Source organism: Hypomesus transpacificus, unplaced genomic scaffold, assembly GCF_021917145.1.
Source record: "Hypomesus transpacificus isolate Combined female unplaced genomic scaffold, fHypTra1 scaffold_52, whole genome shotgun sequence".
NCBI lineage: Eukaryota > Metazoa > Chordata > Actinopteri > Osmeriformes > Osmeridae > Hypomesus > Hypomesus transpacificus.
In genome coordinates, this window is record NW_025814031.1 from 1,608,204 (window position 1) to 1,623,100 (window position 14,897).

General features: G+C 43.7%; 1 protein-coding gene across 2 annotated transcripts in view; it reads left to right on the plus strand.

Annotated features, from left to right (window-relative positions):
* Window positions 1-11,815, plus strand: part of luc7l3 (LUC7-like 3 pre-mRNA splicing factor) — a 36,378-nt gene extending 24,563 nt beyond the window's left edge. The window contains exons 9-11 of one of the 2 annotated variants that reach the window (XM_047017333.1): window positions 4,256-4,458; window positions 9,373-9,623; window positions 11,116-11,815. In XM_047017333.1, coding sequence (XP_046873289.1) covers window positions 4,256-4,458; window positions 9,373-9,590 — 421 coding nt within the window. In that variant the 3' untranslated portion in view covers window positions 9,591-9,623; window positions 11,116-11,815. Of the gene's footprint in view, window positions 1-4,255; window positions 4,459-9,372 lie in introns of both variants that reach the window. The other variant, XM_047017332.1, reaches the window with a different exon arrangement.
* The last annotated feature ends 3,082 nt before the right edge of the window (window positions 11,816-14,897 follow it).

The following is a 14,897-nucleotide window of genomic DNA, read 5'->3' on the forward strand; positions in this document are numbered from 1 at the left end:
TTTTGTATTATATCGGCATTCGGTAACAACAGGACTGGTGACATGAGGCTTATTATTAGTAATGGCTTATAGCGGTTGAATCTGAAATGTCCAGCAGCTACATTGTCAGATAGTTGTCAATCTCCCTTCTTACGTATGTATTTATTTCATATTATCTCTTAAAACAGTGATGTAAAACATCACACAAAATGGTTTGATGAAAAACATTGTGACATTTATCGAACAAAAAACGCTTCAAATTTCGATTTGTCGATTTTCAGAAGTGCTTAGTTTGAGTCATGGTTGACCAAAGAAAATCTTAGTCGGGGACACCCCTAGTAAATGCAGTGTTCCAGGCAGTACAGGGAATGCTGACACTTTTCGGAGTCTTCCTAAGGAACCAAACACTAGCGGGCTGTGATGTTTGTCTATGAGAAGATCCCTGTGCAGTTCAACCCTCAATTACACATTTGCTCAAACCATTTCACCGAGGACAATTTTGAAAACATGGGACAATGTAAAGCAGGATTTGCTATGAAGCTGTTGCTGAAAAGTGGTGCTGTTCCGACCTAATGTTCATCAAAACCGCAAGCTGTAGTATGATGTTGTCGCTAACAGTTATTAGCAATGCTAACGTATCCTGCCTGTATCTAGCATCAGTAGAATGTCTGATGATTTTGTTTATTGGTAATGGGGCTAACGTTATTTCATGTTCCTGACTGTTTCATTCAAATAAATAACAAGGGATGCACCGAGCCGACTTTTTCAGTACCGATGCCTGGGCTTTGTGTATCTGTCGATCCCGATACCGATCCGATACCGTTGAATTAATAATAAACTGTATACCTCCCACCTTATACCTTCTTTTCACCATGTGGAAAAGACTAAAGGCACCAGACTTTCCTAACTAAGACAAAATAACAGGTGTAATCTACTGCATTCTTATTTGTTATTTAAAAAACACTTGTGCATTCAAAATGCAAAAATAGAATGTAATCAAACGTAGGGCCTATTAAAATAAATAAAATGTAGCAGTAGAAACAAAATAGTGTATTGGTCAAACATACAATAGTAATCAAACAGCAACCAAACATTGTAAACAATTCTTATTTATTTGTGGTCGCTGGTGTGTGAACCATGGAAGTTTTTAGCTTGAAGCATTGCGCCGTGCGGTGTACAGCTTGTGTCCAACCAGTGGACAGAAACTTAAAAGCAACATGGAGTGAGCCAAAGAGTTGGCTGTGTGGAGATATTTCACGCTTGCAACGCCAACTAGTTCGTCGGCTGTTAGCAATGTCAGCAAAGTACATTTTTTGAGGGGTGGTGGTTGTACTGCAAAGTACAATAATTTCAACTTAATCAAGCACATCCAAAAGCACAATGCTAGGAGCACGCCAATTTCCTACAGCTCAACGACTCTACTATACTGTAGAATCTACAGTGTAGGACGATTAGCGTTGCACATATGTGATCGTTCGAATGCGGGTCTCACAGCGTAACGTTGCATATGTGATTTCGAAAATTCCAACTGAATATTTTTCGATAGACTAAAACGATGCGACAAACGCTGTATGGCTTCAACATGTACTAATGAGAAGGCTAACAGGTAACACTAGCATTCTAGTAGCATTGCTTCGAGTATTATGCTTGCTGTGGGCACCGTCGGAAATATTTAGAACTCACGCATCTAAAGGTTGGATGGATCGGCCAGGGGATCGGCTACATTTTCCGATCCCCGATCCAGCTATTTTGTCAATATCGGGGCCGATATCCGATCTTAGTATCGGATCGGTGCACCCCTATAAATAACCCCTGTTGTAGGGCTGCAACAACGGATCGATTACAATCGATTATTAAAAGCGTTGGCAACGAATTACATTAATGATTTTATGAACCATTTAATGGTTGTGTCGCGTGAAATATCTTTGAAAATAGCTTAATCCTCGCAAATCATAACTCTTTTCAAAATGGTGTCAAAAAATCTTAAATATACACCAGATTATTCTAATAAAGTCTGACCTACTTCCACAACCTTTCAATTTTAAATAAAGTTTTAAACAAAACTCAAATAAATTGCTCATCTATGAAAATAGCATTAAATCCACGCTAATATTAATAACTTTTTCAAAATAGTATGTGCACATTCTGAGGATGTTTTGCGCTGTGAAGTTGCACTGTTAGTTCTGTTTTTGAATAAAGGGTTGGAAATGAATGATTAGTTTTTTTATCCGATTTAAAAAAAGAATCGTCAGATTAATCAATTATTAATATAATCGTTAGTTGTCCCTACCGTGTTGTCATGTAAATCTACAATTCAAGAAGCATTTTTGTCCAGATGTATTTTTCAGCAAGATAGCTAGAGCTAACTGAAGCTGAGTTGAATCACGATAGTTTGTTTGCTAAGCTGTAGTGCGAACGTTACCCACCTAAGGCGATCCTGTTTGCTTCGACAACAGAAGTGGAAACAACTAACGTAATCATTTCAAATTATATCTAGTCAATCTGTTGAAAACGGTGTTGTGTAGACACAATAGATTTATTTGTATGTTTTTATTTCAAGTCCACCTTCGATATTTCAGTGAGTGCTGTTTGCCGTGTTGCGTCTTTGCTCGGCAGCTTCACTCGTTGTAAACCAACCAATCAGCGTGCAGCTCATCTATATATTCATGAGTAGGGCTGCAACGATTAGTCGACGTTATCGACCCAAAAAAATTGTAGACAAATATTTCTGTTGTCGACAAATCGTTTGATCTCATAGGACCTATTTTAAGTGCCTGCAATAACGTGATTTGACCAGTGCGGCGCTGTAGCACTAGACTAGTGCGGCCTCCCGTATGCTATCCAATAGAAGGAAACAGCGGTAAACATTTTAGGGTGCAAACGGGCCTGATAAAGTCTGGTGAAACCTTCCCACACAAAAGATCCAACAATAAATACTATAATATGTAATGTATGCCAGGCGGAACTTGTTTTCCATGGTAGCACAACGTGCATGCACAAACATTTAAAACGAAAGCATCCCCGCACGAGAGGAGATGGAAACGCCAAGAGGTGAGTGTGCTCAAGCTGGATGGCTAGTTAGCTACACCACTTGATAATAACATATTACGCAGTATTTCACAGATTCTAACACCGTATCAACATGTCCACAGACAGCAGTTAGACAGTTCAGCGAATACGACCATTGTAATGAGACAAACAAAAAGCCAGTCCAGAAATTATACTGTTACTCAGTTTTTCATTGAACAGAAACCTGTTGTCTTACAAGAGATATGTTTACATTCCTCCTTTTTTGTCTGTAATACAACTGACTTATTTTTGTTAGTTATCTTTCAAATACTTTTAGGAAACATGATTGAAACAATGCTTAAAGAGCATTTTTGATTAAGGTTGGACACAATTGGACAAAAAGAGATGTAATAGCCTGTTCAATTGGCTCAAAGTGCAATACAATTTTCAAAAGCTGAATTGATTTCTTGTTTTTATTTATTAGTTAGAATAAGTATAACTCAATGTTTTAACAAATTGCAAAAGCTGAATAATCGTTCAAAGCATTCGGATTAATCAATGAAAAAATAGATGATTAGTCGACTAATCAATCTAATAATCGTTAGATTAGTCGATTATCAAAATAATTGTTTGTTGCAGCCCTATTCATGAGCATACTATAAAAGGAGGAAACCCATTTTTTTTTCCCCAGGGCCATTTCACAGGATGCATCAGGGCTCATAGAACCGCCCCCGGGCCATTTTCAGCCCAACCATTGTTACATACTCTATTCGGAGACCTTAATGAACAGTGTGAAATACCCCAAAAACGCTGTCAATGACCCCTTTAATACAATAACAATGCATGTAGGCCTAAAGGCAAAAAATGTGTCGACTGAGTGTAGACATTAGGCACATTTTGCAGATGACTTGGAGATCATTTGTAGAACTCAAAAATCTAATTCTAGACTCTAACATAATTTATACGAAGTAGAAAGAGTGGATTCAACACGCTTCATTGGGGCTCTTTAAATTGTACCAAAGTACCACCATAAATTCAGAAATTCTGGTATAGTCCAATTTCTTTTGTTTGAGTACAGATTTATTTCCGAGTATTTACGAGTACCGGTTTAACACTATTACTGACCCCATGTCTACATACTAGCACCAACCTCATGTGTCTCACTAGCTTCAATCAAGTATATAAATAGTTGTCATATCGTGAACTCCCCTTGTGTTGCTTATTCATCAAATTCATTGCAAGTTGTAATCCTCTTTATTTTTTCCAGGAGCCGAGACGGGGAAAGGGACCGAGACAGGGACCGGGACAGGAGTCGGCGTGGCAGCAGCCGCGAACGATTTGACAGGAAGCGGCGCTCACGCAGCCGCGAGAGGAAGAGGTCCCGCAGCTTGGAGCGCAAGACTCACCAGCGCAGCGGTCAGCGCAGCCGCAGCAGGGAAAGAGACAAGGAGAGGTCGTCCAGGGACAAAGGTCAGGATTTTTTATATAATTATTTTGGTCCTTATATCAGATTTTATTGGTGGCCAAGCCGCGACGCGTCAAAGCTACCTAAATGTTTCTACCTTTTCTTACTATTGTTATTATTATAAATCATCTTCCTTTCCCATTGGAGTCTATGGCAGCCCCTAGAACCATATGGTAAAAAGTTGTGAAATTTGGCACACTCATTAAGCACAGTTCCCTCTTTATATTCACCTAGTTTCATGTCTCCCATTGGAGCACTCTAGCGCCACCAACGGGTCAAAGTTGGACTTGGACGAGGTACCGTTGGATTCCCTGGGTCAAGTTGAGTTCAACGACGTCAATTTCCGGTTATATAGATTTTCCGCCATTTTGAATTGAGTAAAAAAACGTTATTTCGTATATATATATTTTTTTAACCGTTAGCCCTTCTACAGCCAATCTAAAGGTGGGGTTAAGCCATCAAACAGGAAGTTGGGGTCGTATCTCAGCAATCTTTGATGGATTCACACCGTCAGAGGTTCGAATCCAGCCAAAGCTGACAAGCTTGTCATGTCTCTGATTCTCTGTTTAGCGAGACTGTAAGCCACTGCAAAGGAAGCCAGGTACACCACAGTCACTAGATGTCGAAGGTTTCTTACATTTACATTTATTTATTTAGCAGACGCTTTTATCCAAAGCGACTTCCAAGAGAGAGCTTTTCAAAGTGCATAGGTCACTGATAATAACAACAAGATAGCCCAAAAGCCCTGCGGGTAGCCAAAACAAGAAGCACACATTGTGAACAACCAAAAAATAAGTGCCAAAGGGAAGAACCATAAGAAGATGTAGTTAAGCGAGTTACAATTAAACAACATGTATCTCTTAAATGCAAGTGTACCTGTAGAAAAAGCAAGCAACAGTAAAAATAAAAATAAGATTAATTAAAGTAGAATATTTTGCATCGAATACAACAGTTTAAATCAGTTACCACTAACCAACAACAGCAACATGTCTCTAAGCAAGAGTCATTGTGATCCTTGAGGAAACTAGCATTGGGTTCAGCAAACCATTCCGAAGTACCGTTTTACTCCCGGAACAAGTGTGTCTTGAGCCTTCTCTTGAAGGTGGAGAGACAGTCTGTGTCTCTGATGGAGGTGGGGAGTTGATTCCACCACTGGGGGACCAGGCAGGAGAACAGCTTGTGTTGGGACTGGGCGGTCTTGAGCTGTGGGACCACCAGGCGGTTGTCTGAAGAAGACCATAGGTGGCAGGTGGGGGTGTAAGGCTGCAGGAGAGACTTGATGTAGTCGGGCGCAGTCCCATTCACTGCTCAGAAGGTCAGTACCAGGGTCTTGAATCTGATGCGGGCCGTGATGGGTAGCCAGTATGGGAAATGAGGAGCGGAGCAACGTGGGAGCGTCTGGGTAGGTTGTAGACCAGGCGTGCCGCTGCGTTCTGAATCCTCTGAAGAGGGCGGGTTGCGCATGCTGGGAGACCGGCGAGCAGCGAGTTGCAGTAGTCCAATTTGGAGAGGACAAGTACTTGGACAAGCAGCTGGGTGGAGTGCTCAGACAAGTATCTCCTGATCTTCCGGATGTTGTAGAGGGTGAATCTACATGACCGGGAGACAGCAGCAATGTGGGCCGTGAGGGAGAGCTCATCATCCATGGTAACCCCAAGGTTCCTGGCAGAGGATGAAGGGGTCACCGTCGCGGATCCCAGGGTGATTGAGAGGTCGTGGGAGATGGAGGGTTTGGCCGGGATGATGAGAAGTTCTGTTTTGGCGAGGTTCGGCTGGAGGTGGTGCTCGGTCATCCAGGCGGAGATGTCTGCGAGGCAGGCCTCAATCCTAGCTGAGATCCCCGGATCGGTCGGGGGGAACGACAAGTAGAGCTGCGTGTCGTCAGCGTAGCAGTGGTAGGAGAAGCCATGGGAGGTGATGATTGGTCCAAGTGAGGTGGTGTACTGATAGAAGAGGAGAGGTCCAAGGACGGAGCCCTGTGGGACACCAGTGGAGAGCTGGCGAGGGTCTGACAGTTTGCCTCCCGATAGGTAGGATGAGATCCACTGGAGTGCAGTGCCAGTGATGCCCATCTCAGAAAGTGTGTAGAGCACAATCTGGTGGCTAACCATATCAAACGCTGCAGAAGGGTCCAGCAGACCAGGGTTTTTTGAGTAGAGGGGTAACTCTGGCCTGTTTGAAGGCAGAGGGGAAGGTGCAGGATGGAGGGGGAGATGGTTTGAAAGGGAGGGGACAGGATCAAGGGGGCAGATGGTGGGGTGGTGAGAGAGAGGTCAGAGAGCTCTGACTCTGACAGGGGAGAGAGTTTAGACATTTAGTTGGGTCAGTCATGGAGGGTGAGGGGGTAGGAAAGGTGAGTTTCGGGAACCAATTGCTAATGTCTGAGACTTTTTTCTCAAAGAAGGGTGGAGAAGGTAGAGAAATGTTTGTGGTGGTTTGAAGCTGAGTTCATTTTGTTCAGAAAGTAAAGGGTCTTAGCACTAGTTATGTGAGAAGAGAAGGATTTTAGGAGGGAGTGATACTTATCAAGGTCCAGACCGCCGATGGACTTGCGCCATCTCCTTTCAGCTGCTCGAAGGGTGGACCGTTCTTCACAAATAACATCCGTAAGCCACGGGCAGGAGGGAAAAGATCGTGCAGGCCTGGTTGACAGGGGACAAAGAGAGTCAAGTGATGCAGTTAAAGTGGTTAACAGGGTGTCGTGGCAGTGTTAGTGGGGTGGGACGAGAACTCGTCAATGGGAGGGAGGGAGGATGTTACAATAGAGGAGAAATGGGAGGGGGATAGGGAGCGGAGGTTGCGCCGGAAAGTTACGAAGGGAGGGGAGGTAGGAGGAGTTGGAGGGAGAGAGACAGAGAATTGGATAAAGTAGTGATCAGAAATGTGCAGTGGGGTTACAGAGGTGTCAGTGATACAGTTGCGTGTCAGGACGAGGTCTAGCTGTTTGCCTGCCTTGTGGGTCGCAGGTGTGCTCAGCAGCGTCAGGTCGAAGGAGGTCAGGAGAGACAAGAAGTCGACAGCCTGCGTTCCTTGGAGGTGGATGTTGAAGTCCCCAAGGACTATTAGGGGGGTTCCATCATCCGGGAGGACGCTGAGGAGCATATCCAGCTCCTCCACAAAGTCGGCTAGCGGTCCTGGTGGGTGATAAAGAACAATTAAGCATGCTTTGATAGGATCAGTTAGCATCACATAATGGTGTTCGAATGATTTGGCAGTAACAGAGTGGTATGGAAGTGTATTTAATATATGGGGAAAGAAGCAAACCTGTCCCACCACCCCGCCCGGTTGAGTGGGGTGAGTGAAGGAGTGGTTGACGGAGAGAGCAGCTGGAGTTGCAGTGTTCTCTTGGCGGATCCACGTCTGTCAGCGCAAGGGCATGAAGAGAATCCTGGGATGCAAACGTCGGGATGAAGTCTGCCTTGTTCACAGCAGACTGGCAGTTCCAGAGCCCTAAAGAAAGAGAGAGGGCAAGTGGAGAAGATCTGGATATGTAGTGAAGGTTAAAAGTTGACCGTATATACTTTGTGACGTATCTTGTCTACGGGTAGTGTAATGAACAGGAATGCTAAGGAAACACATGCTAGCTATGAATAAGTTCTAGGTAGAATATAATCTAAATATGAATAGGTTGATACTTATCAGAAGAGGTGATCCGCCTCGTCGGCCTTCCTCGGTGGACTCCCGCAGGTAGACTCCCTGTCTTTGTTCGACTGAGTCTTCGTGCACCGAGGCTGCCAGGCGAGGCTGCCTCTGTAGTGCTAGCCGCCTTAAATATGCTAATTCGCAGATACAATGCCCCCAATTACTGTCAAACAAAAGAATACCCTCAAACTTATCAAAAATCTGCAAAAATTATTCTATGACAAAGCTAGTAGTATGAGCTAGGTTCGAAAATAGAACAATATTTGGGGGGCGAGATAGTTTTGGATATGTTGACTGTAGTTAATAGAATAAAATCGACCGGACGAGTCGGTTACCTAATTGGAAATGCAATACCACCAACATCCACCGGGGCAGTTGCCTCAAGACGAGGAGCGAGGGGTTGGGGTCTGGGTCCTTTGCCTCAAGCCGAGGAGCAAGGGGTGGGGGCTTGGTCTGCAAAAATGCGGACTAACGAAAAGGGTGCCCTCATCCACTTTCCGATTTGACTGTGGGATAGCCTTAACAGATTTAGCGAGAACATGCCTCAGTCTGTGGGGGTGGACATTGGGATTGGGTCCAACCGTTCGTCAACTCCGGATTTAATCGGCCGTAGTTTCGGAGGGATAAAGCTGTTCGTCCCGCGCTTTGATTCAGAGCATGCAGGTAAAGAGGGGGTGCTATTTACAGACGGGTCCATTGTAGTGAGAGAGAACGCAAGCAGGCAAGAAAGGGCTAAGCAAAACAATGCCCTGCGCGAAAATCTACAATGAGAAATAATTTTTGCCATGTTAAACTGTAAAAACAAACAAAAACATTTAATCAATTTGTGGCAGTACATTTAAATTTACAAAAAATCTATGTTTGGGAAACACTGCTGTCACTTGACAACGTAGTGACAAGGAGTGATTGGTTAAAATCTGCATTAAAGTTAAGAAAGTAAAGATGAAATGTAACTGGTTTTGTAACCTAGGATAGAAGGTAGACCGGTCACTGTATTAGCTCACAGCAGGCAGATACTGTGCAGTAGGCTAATTAACGAGCGTTTTGTAAAGAAATTAAAATAGGTCGCACCATAATGACTATTTGCACTCACAAATGCTCCCAAATATATTTTGAGGCAGTATATGCGGACAAAATGGTCGCAATTTCTTGCCATGCAAAAAGTGCTTCTCAATAAGATTACCTATCCTAAATGTAAAACATGTACACTGAGAAGGTTTTCTGAAGATGGATCTTTATGTAAATATGTCTTGGGTACATTGTCACCTTCTTTCCAGACCGCAAGGACACAGAGGAGAAGCGGAGTGGTGGTTCCAAGAAGGACAAGCCCTCTGACAGCCACAGCAACAACGTCACTAAGGCCCCCTTGTCTGAGGTGGAGCCAGAGGCCATAGCCATGGAGACGGAGGTTTCCTCCCCCCCGGCCTCCCAGCTGAACGGGCTGGCGGTGGCCCGCGAAGACCTCCATTCTGAAGGTGACACTCAGTCCAATTAAAACTGATCTGATAGGACCTCAGATCAGGCTCAGGTAAGTGGCGCCCACCTCCCCTACCATCCTGGCTCTCAATCCCCCCCCCTCCCCACCTTCCTCCCTCCTTCATCCTCCTCCCCTCATCCCCCAACCCTATTAACTTATGGATCTATGATTCTTTGTTTTTGATGTGTGTATATGTATCTTGCTCCTTTTCTGGGTTGTAGTGCATCATAAGTACTGCACTGAAGATGGAGCTAGGCCTGTGATCAGTGAGAAGAAACTAGAGTCTCACAAACCGAGGGACAGGCCAGTGTAGACCCCCCTCTTGTTTCTCCCCCCTGGGAGAAACAGGCCCGGAGATGCCCCTTGTTTCAAAAAAGGGTTCTTGTCACCTCCTATTTATCTCATAACTAGATCAGACTTTTTTTCCCCCTCCCAGATTTAGATCCATTCCTTCATGTGCCTCTACCTGTTTAATATACCTTTTTAAATCTATTTTTAACCACCTTCTTAAATGGTGGCATTGAACATGTTTTGTAGTGCCTAACCTTCTGCTGTTTTCTATAGCTTAGGACTGTGTGTCTGTATACGGGCCGTACTGTATACCAACACAGCAGTTTAAACTTTAAGAAAATGTCTGAGGTAAATGTCCCAGTCTAAATACTCTTCTCTCCTACCGTGCCATGGCTGTGTCCCTGCTCACTGTGACGTTTGATTGCCTTGACTTTATGCAGTGTTGTAGAGCATGAGGGGGGGTGGGACGGGCGGGGCTTGGAGGCCTAGGGTATTTTATTTCTTACAATGAATGAATTGCAGCTGACCTCCATACCTCACACAGCGTTGGTGGTTGTGAGTGAGTGAGCGACCACAGTGAAAAAGCCAAATTAAAAATCTCAAGGGATACTGTCTCAAACTGTACAGGTACTCAAGCCAGGTACTCCTTTCTATACCCACATCCATTTTTCTGAATGCTGTTGCCTGTGAAAAAGTGCTCTTTTAGTATTTGCTTTTCTTTGAATTTGTTGTATATATTTTTGCTGAAGATTGACATTGTCGTTTTGTACAGTATATACATGAGTTGCTGTCCAAAACACTGATGAGAATGATGTCATTCTGGAGTCTGTAGGGTTAACCCGATTGTTATCCCATAGTATTCAGACTTAGATATGTCATGTACATAGCTAGCTGGTTTTAAACAGGCCTATGACTGAGCCTTTAGATAGAGCAGGTTCGTTAATATCGTCCATAAATTGTAGGATACTCTGGATGCCCCCACACAATCTATAGGTTAGAATAGCTTATCAATTAATCAGACAACTACTCAAGAGGTTAAAATGTTTTTTGTTTGTAATAATGAAGAAAAAAAAATGTAGGCAAAGCATCCTGTTTAGTCAGCCTTGAGTCCATTTGTGAGGGGTAGGGGGGGTGTGTGTGTGTTTGTGTATGGATATGGTGCTGTAGTGAAGGCAGCATATCCGCTGCCACACACGGTCCTACCACGGTCTTGGCTAATGTGTCGCCTTCTGTGAACGTTTCTGATCCCCAGGGGAAGCTGGGACATCTGGAGTAGGAGTAAGAAGCCCTGAAGAAGACCCCCGTGCCGACCCTCCCTCCCTTCCCCCTGAAGCTTCCACGCCACTGCTTAAAAAACAAGGTGAACCACACCGGCGTAGTGGCTAATTAAAAAACTAAAGCAAAACTATGAAAAACTGAAACTTCTTAAAATACAATAGTTTCCGTTGTCTGTTTGGTCCTTTTTTGGAAGATGACTTTATAGGATCTAGACCGGTTTGTTCAACTATGTACCTATTACCTTCAATGATTTCTGCCATGAATATAGCTCTACCAAACGTGGGAATACATGACTTTTTTTGTTGTTATTGTTGCAATTCACATTATTCTTGTTTTCTCAGCATTTTTGTCTCATTAATAAAAACAATACTTGCTTGACTTGTTTGGTTTGCAAATGTAAGGTCCCAGCTCACTTGTTGACATATTCAATTTTTTTCCTGCTCTGGAAAATCAGTTTGAAAATTGCGTGTAAAATGTTAGTCAGGGAATTTTTTCCTCTCCACCCAGTCAGAGCTTTCGTTGACTGCTCTTCTTTTACTGAAAATTATACTGAAACCATTTTGATGAACATTCACATTCTGAGAAATTTATTGAGCTTTATTTGTATTTCCTTTTTGGGGGGCAGATTTTTAAAATCCCATGTTTGTCTTGATGAATAAAAAGTTCAAACTTTATTACAATTATTTTGTTTGTTATTTTGATATGTGTACATTAGATATTGTTGGTCTGTAGTTTACGTATTTCTTAACCCAACCTACATGTGAAACTTAGCTTAAAACTATCAACCTTCAACTATGTTGAATCAAGGTTCTACTACTAGTCACACTTTTTTGTGAGCTAGACGGAGTGAAACACGCAAACTTCTCCCCACTAAAATCATGAGACCACCCCACCTCCCTCAGTTCCTCACGAGTTGCGCTGACAGTGTCCCTGCCTCATCTCCTACTGTTTAATCATTTTCAATCTAACAGGAGACCCACAGTTTGCCAAGTGTATGGACATTGGCATGGACTCTCCATCCAGACAGGCTCTGCTATGAATTGGTCTACCGTAATTTTCGGACCATAAGCCGCGCCTTTTGTCAATTTTTTCGACCCTGCAATTGATATAACGGTGCGGCTAATCTATGGATTTTTACGGCCAACGGTTAATAAATGGCAGCTTCCTCAAGCAGCCATCTCTTTCCCGACAATCCCCTCTGTGCACGAACCCTTACATAGGGTAACTAAACATTAAAACACCTGCGGCTTATAGTCCAGTGCACATCATTCAGTACACATCATTCAATTTAGCTGCTGCGGCTTATATAACGGTGCGCCTTTATAGTCCTAAAATTACGGTACTTGTAATTGTGTGAGAATGTCGACCCAGGCCTTGTAGCTGTGTGATCTGGCAACTGTCTGCTGTTCTTTCGCAGTGGCAGACACAGATTAGATTGTGGATGTAGATATAGACGTAGATTGTGATTGCCAATTTAGTCAGCAGCCAACTGGCATCAAACAGAACTAGAAGAATTTTGTTTATTAGTGATTGCACAACCTTAAACTCACACACAATCCTTTGCAGTGTATTTCTCCTTCACACACATTGCAATCTCACTGTGGTGTCTTGGGCTCCAACCTTTTCAACCCACACACAAGAATATGTCGCTGATTTTACACCTCATCACCAGAGAGTAATTAAATGTCCGGGTGACGGGGACAGGAGGAGGGAGGTGTACAGGCCAAATTTACCACGGCTTTCCCTGGGCTGCGCTGTAGGCTGGCAGTGGGACCCCAGCCAACTCACTTTGTCATGGCAGGGAAACACTTCAGCCCCTTTAAAGATGCTGCCTTCACTGATTGGTATTTTTCTTGTGATTATTTTAGTCTCGCTGTCTAATAACAGTGCCAAGATGCAGGCAGATGTCGCTGTAAAAGTATGTTAAATGGATAGGGCATTGTTAAATTGTTACACAAGGCACAATTAGAATATTTCTCTTTTTAGCTCTTACAGTTGTCAGTAAGTGACACTGTACATTTCCCAAATAGCCTACATTTTGCCACGCTTGGTGGAACTCACACATGGGCAATCAAACTACTCATCAGTCAAGCATTACAATCCATTAAGGATGAGGAGAAACACACTTCTGTTCAGTCTGGCATCCATGAAGACCCAGTTCTCTCTCCCTGGTCCCTAGTCTGTCTCTACTTGTCTAAGTCCAGCGGTTAGCGGCCTAGGGTCTAAGGCCTGGGATCTGAAGTCTGTGGCTTGTGGTCTGTGGAGACCCTCAGCCTGGCCTGGTCTGGGTGAGCGTCTGAGACTGGAGCAGATATGGAGCACCAGCCTCTGGATCCTAAACCTATATGGAGAAGCAGGAAGACTATCAGAAGTATTTTGTGTTTGGAATCAACCTACATGGCACTGATGGGGAGAGTGGCAGACTCAGGCTATCTGAGGTGCAGGGGCCAAAAAAAAAACAAAGGGCGCAGGGGCGTTGCTTGACAAAGTTCTACTGGGGCACAAGCCCCTCATTAGAGCTACTCAACTTTTTTTTCTTCGAAGCTTGCGTACAAGAAGTGTGCAATACAATGCACACTTCCCCTGCTTAACCCAATACATGTACAGTTCAGGAATATAAGTTTGATCTTGGGCAATAGTAAATGAAAGTGCACAAACTGCGCAAGCCATTTTTTTCTTCGCAATTGTAATATAATAAGTTGGACTCGTTATGTTGGAGTCAAAATAAGATGCATGGGGGGCACTGGATGGGGTGCAAGGTTTCAACCTCCAGGTGCATTTATACAGTCTTTACAGTTAATCAAGCTACTTTTTGGCAGCATTAAAGAAATAAACCATGTAATTAGTGTAGCATCATGTGGTGCTTTGGAGCTGTTTTCACTTAAGAGTTCATATCAACTTTTGTGTGTAAAAGGCAGTTCATGTTATGAACAGTAGAGGTCTGTGTAGCTATAATTTGTCAGTTTTGGGTATGCCATAGCAGCCTAGCTCTGTGTGTGAGTGAGGGACATCATTAGACTTGTGTAGAGTCAATACATACACACACACACACACGCGATCATTGTGGGAACCCTAACCGTGCGTGTCCACTACAGCGGCGCGGAGCGTCGGCTTCCAATTCATTTTCAATTAAACCGGGCGTTGACGCTCGCGTACGCTCCCACAATACCCTCACGAGCGTCAACGCCCGGTTTCAGTGAAAATTAATTGGAATCCGCCGCCCGCTCCGCTGTAGTGGACACGCACGGTAAGAGTCATTAGAGCTTAGGCATTTTAAGTGTCACACTGTTTGTCACCAGGAAAGCTGCGTTTCCTCAGGGAGACAGGTGATGGTGGAATGAGGGGATAGTAAAAGAGATAAATTGAAAGAGGGGCATGGTGTAAGATGACAGTATGAATGATGGAAGGTGACAGGATTGAGGGAGGCTCTATCAGCCTCTCCATTTCAATGTGGTGTCGAGTGAAGGTCGGTGGGAAGCACATAGTTTTCTGGGAGCACTGTCAGTCTATTGTTTGACCAAGCACATTGACACATGCGCACATACTCACAGATATGCGCACACACATAGCTTATGCAACCTGTCCAATAGTGGGGACATTTCTCCAACTTCCATAGCTATCCTTTTTCTTCACCTGTGTTTTTCGTGACCTTGATGTCCATAATCACCATTGTTACTCACAGTTACACTGTTACTCCCACTATTATCATTGCAACTGATGGTCTGGAAAACTTGCAATCTAGAACACTAGTTGAAA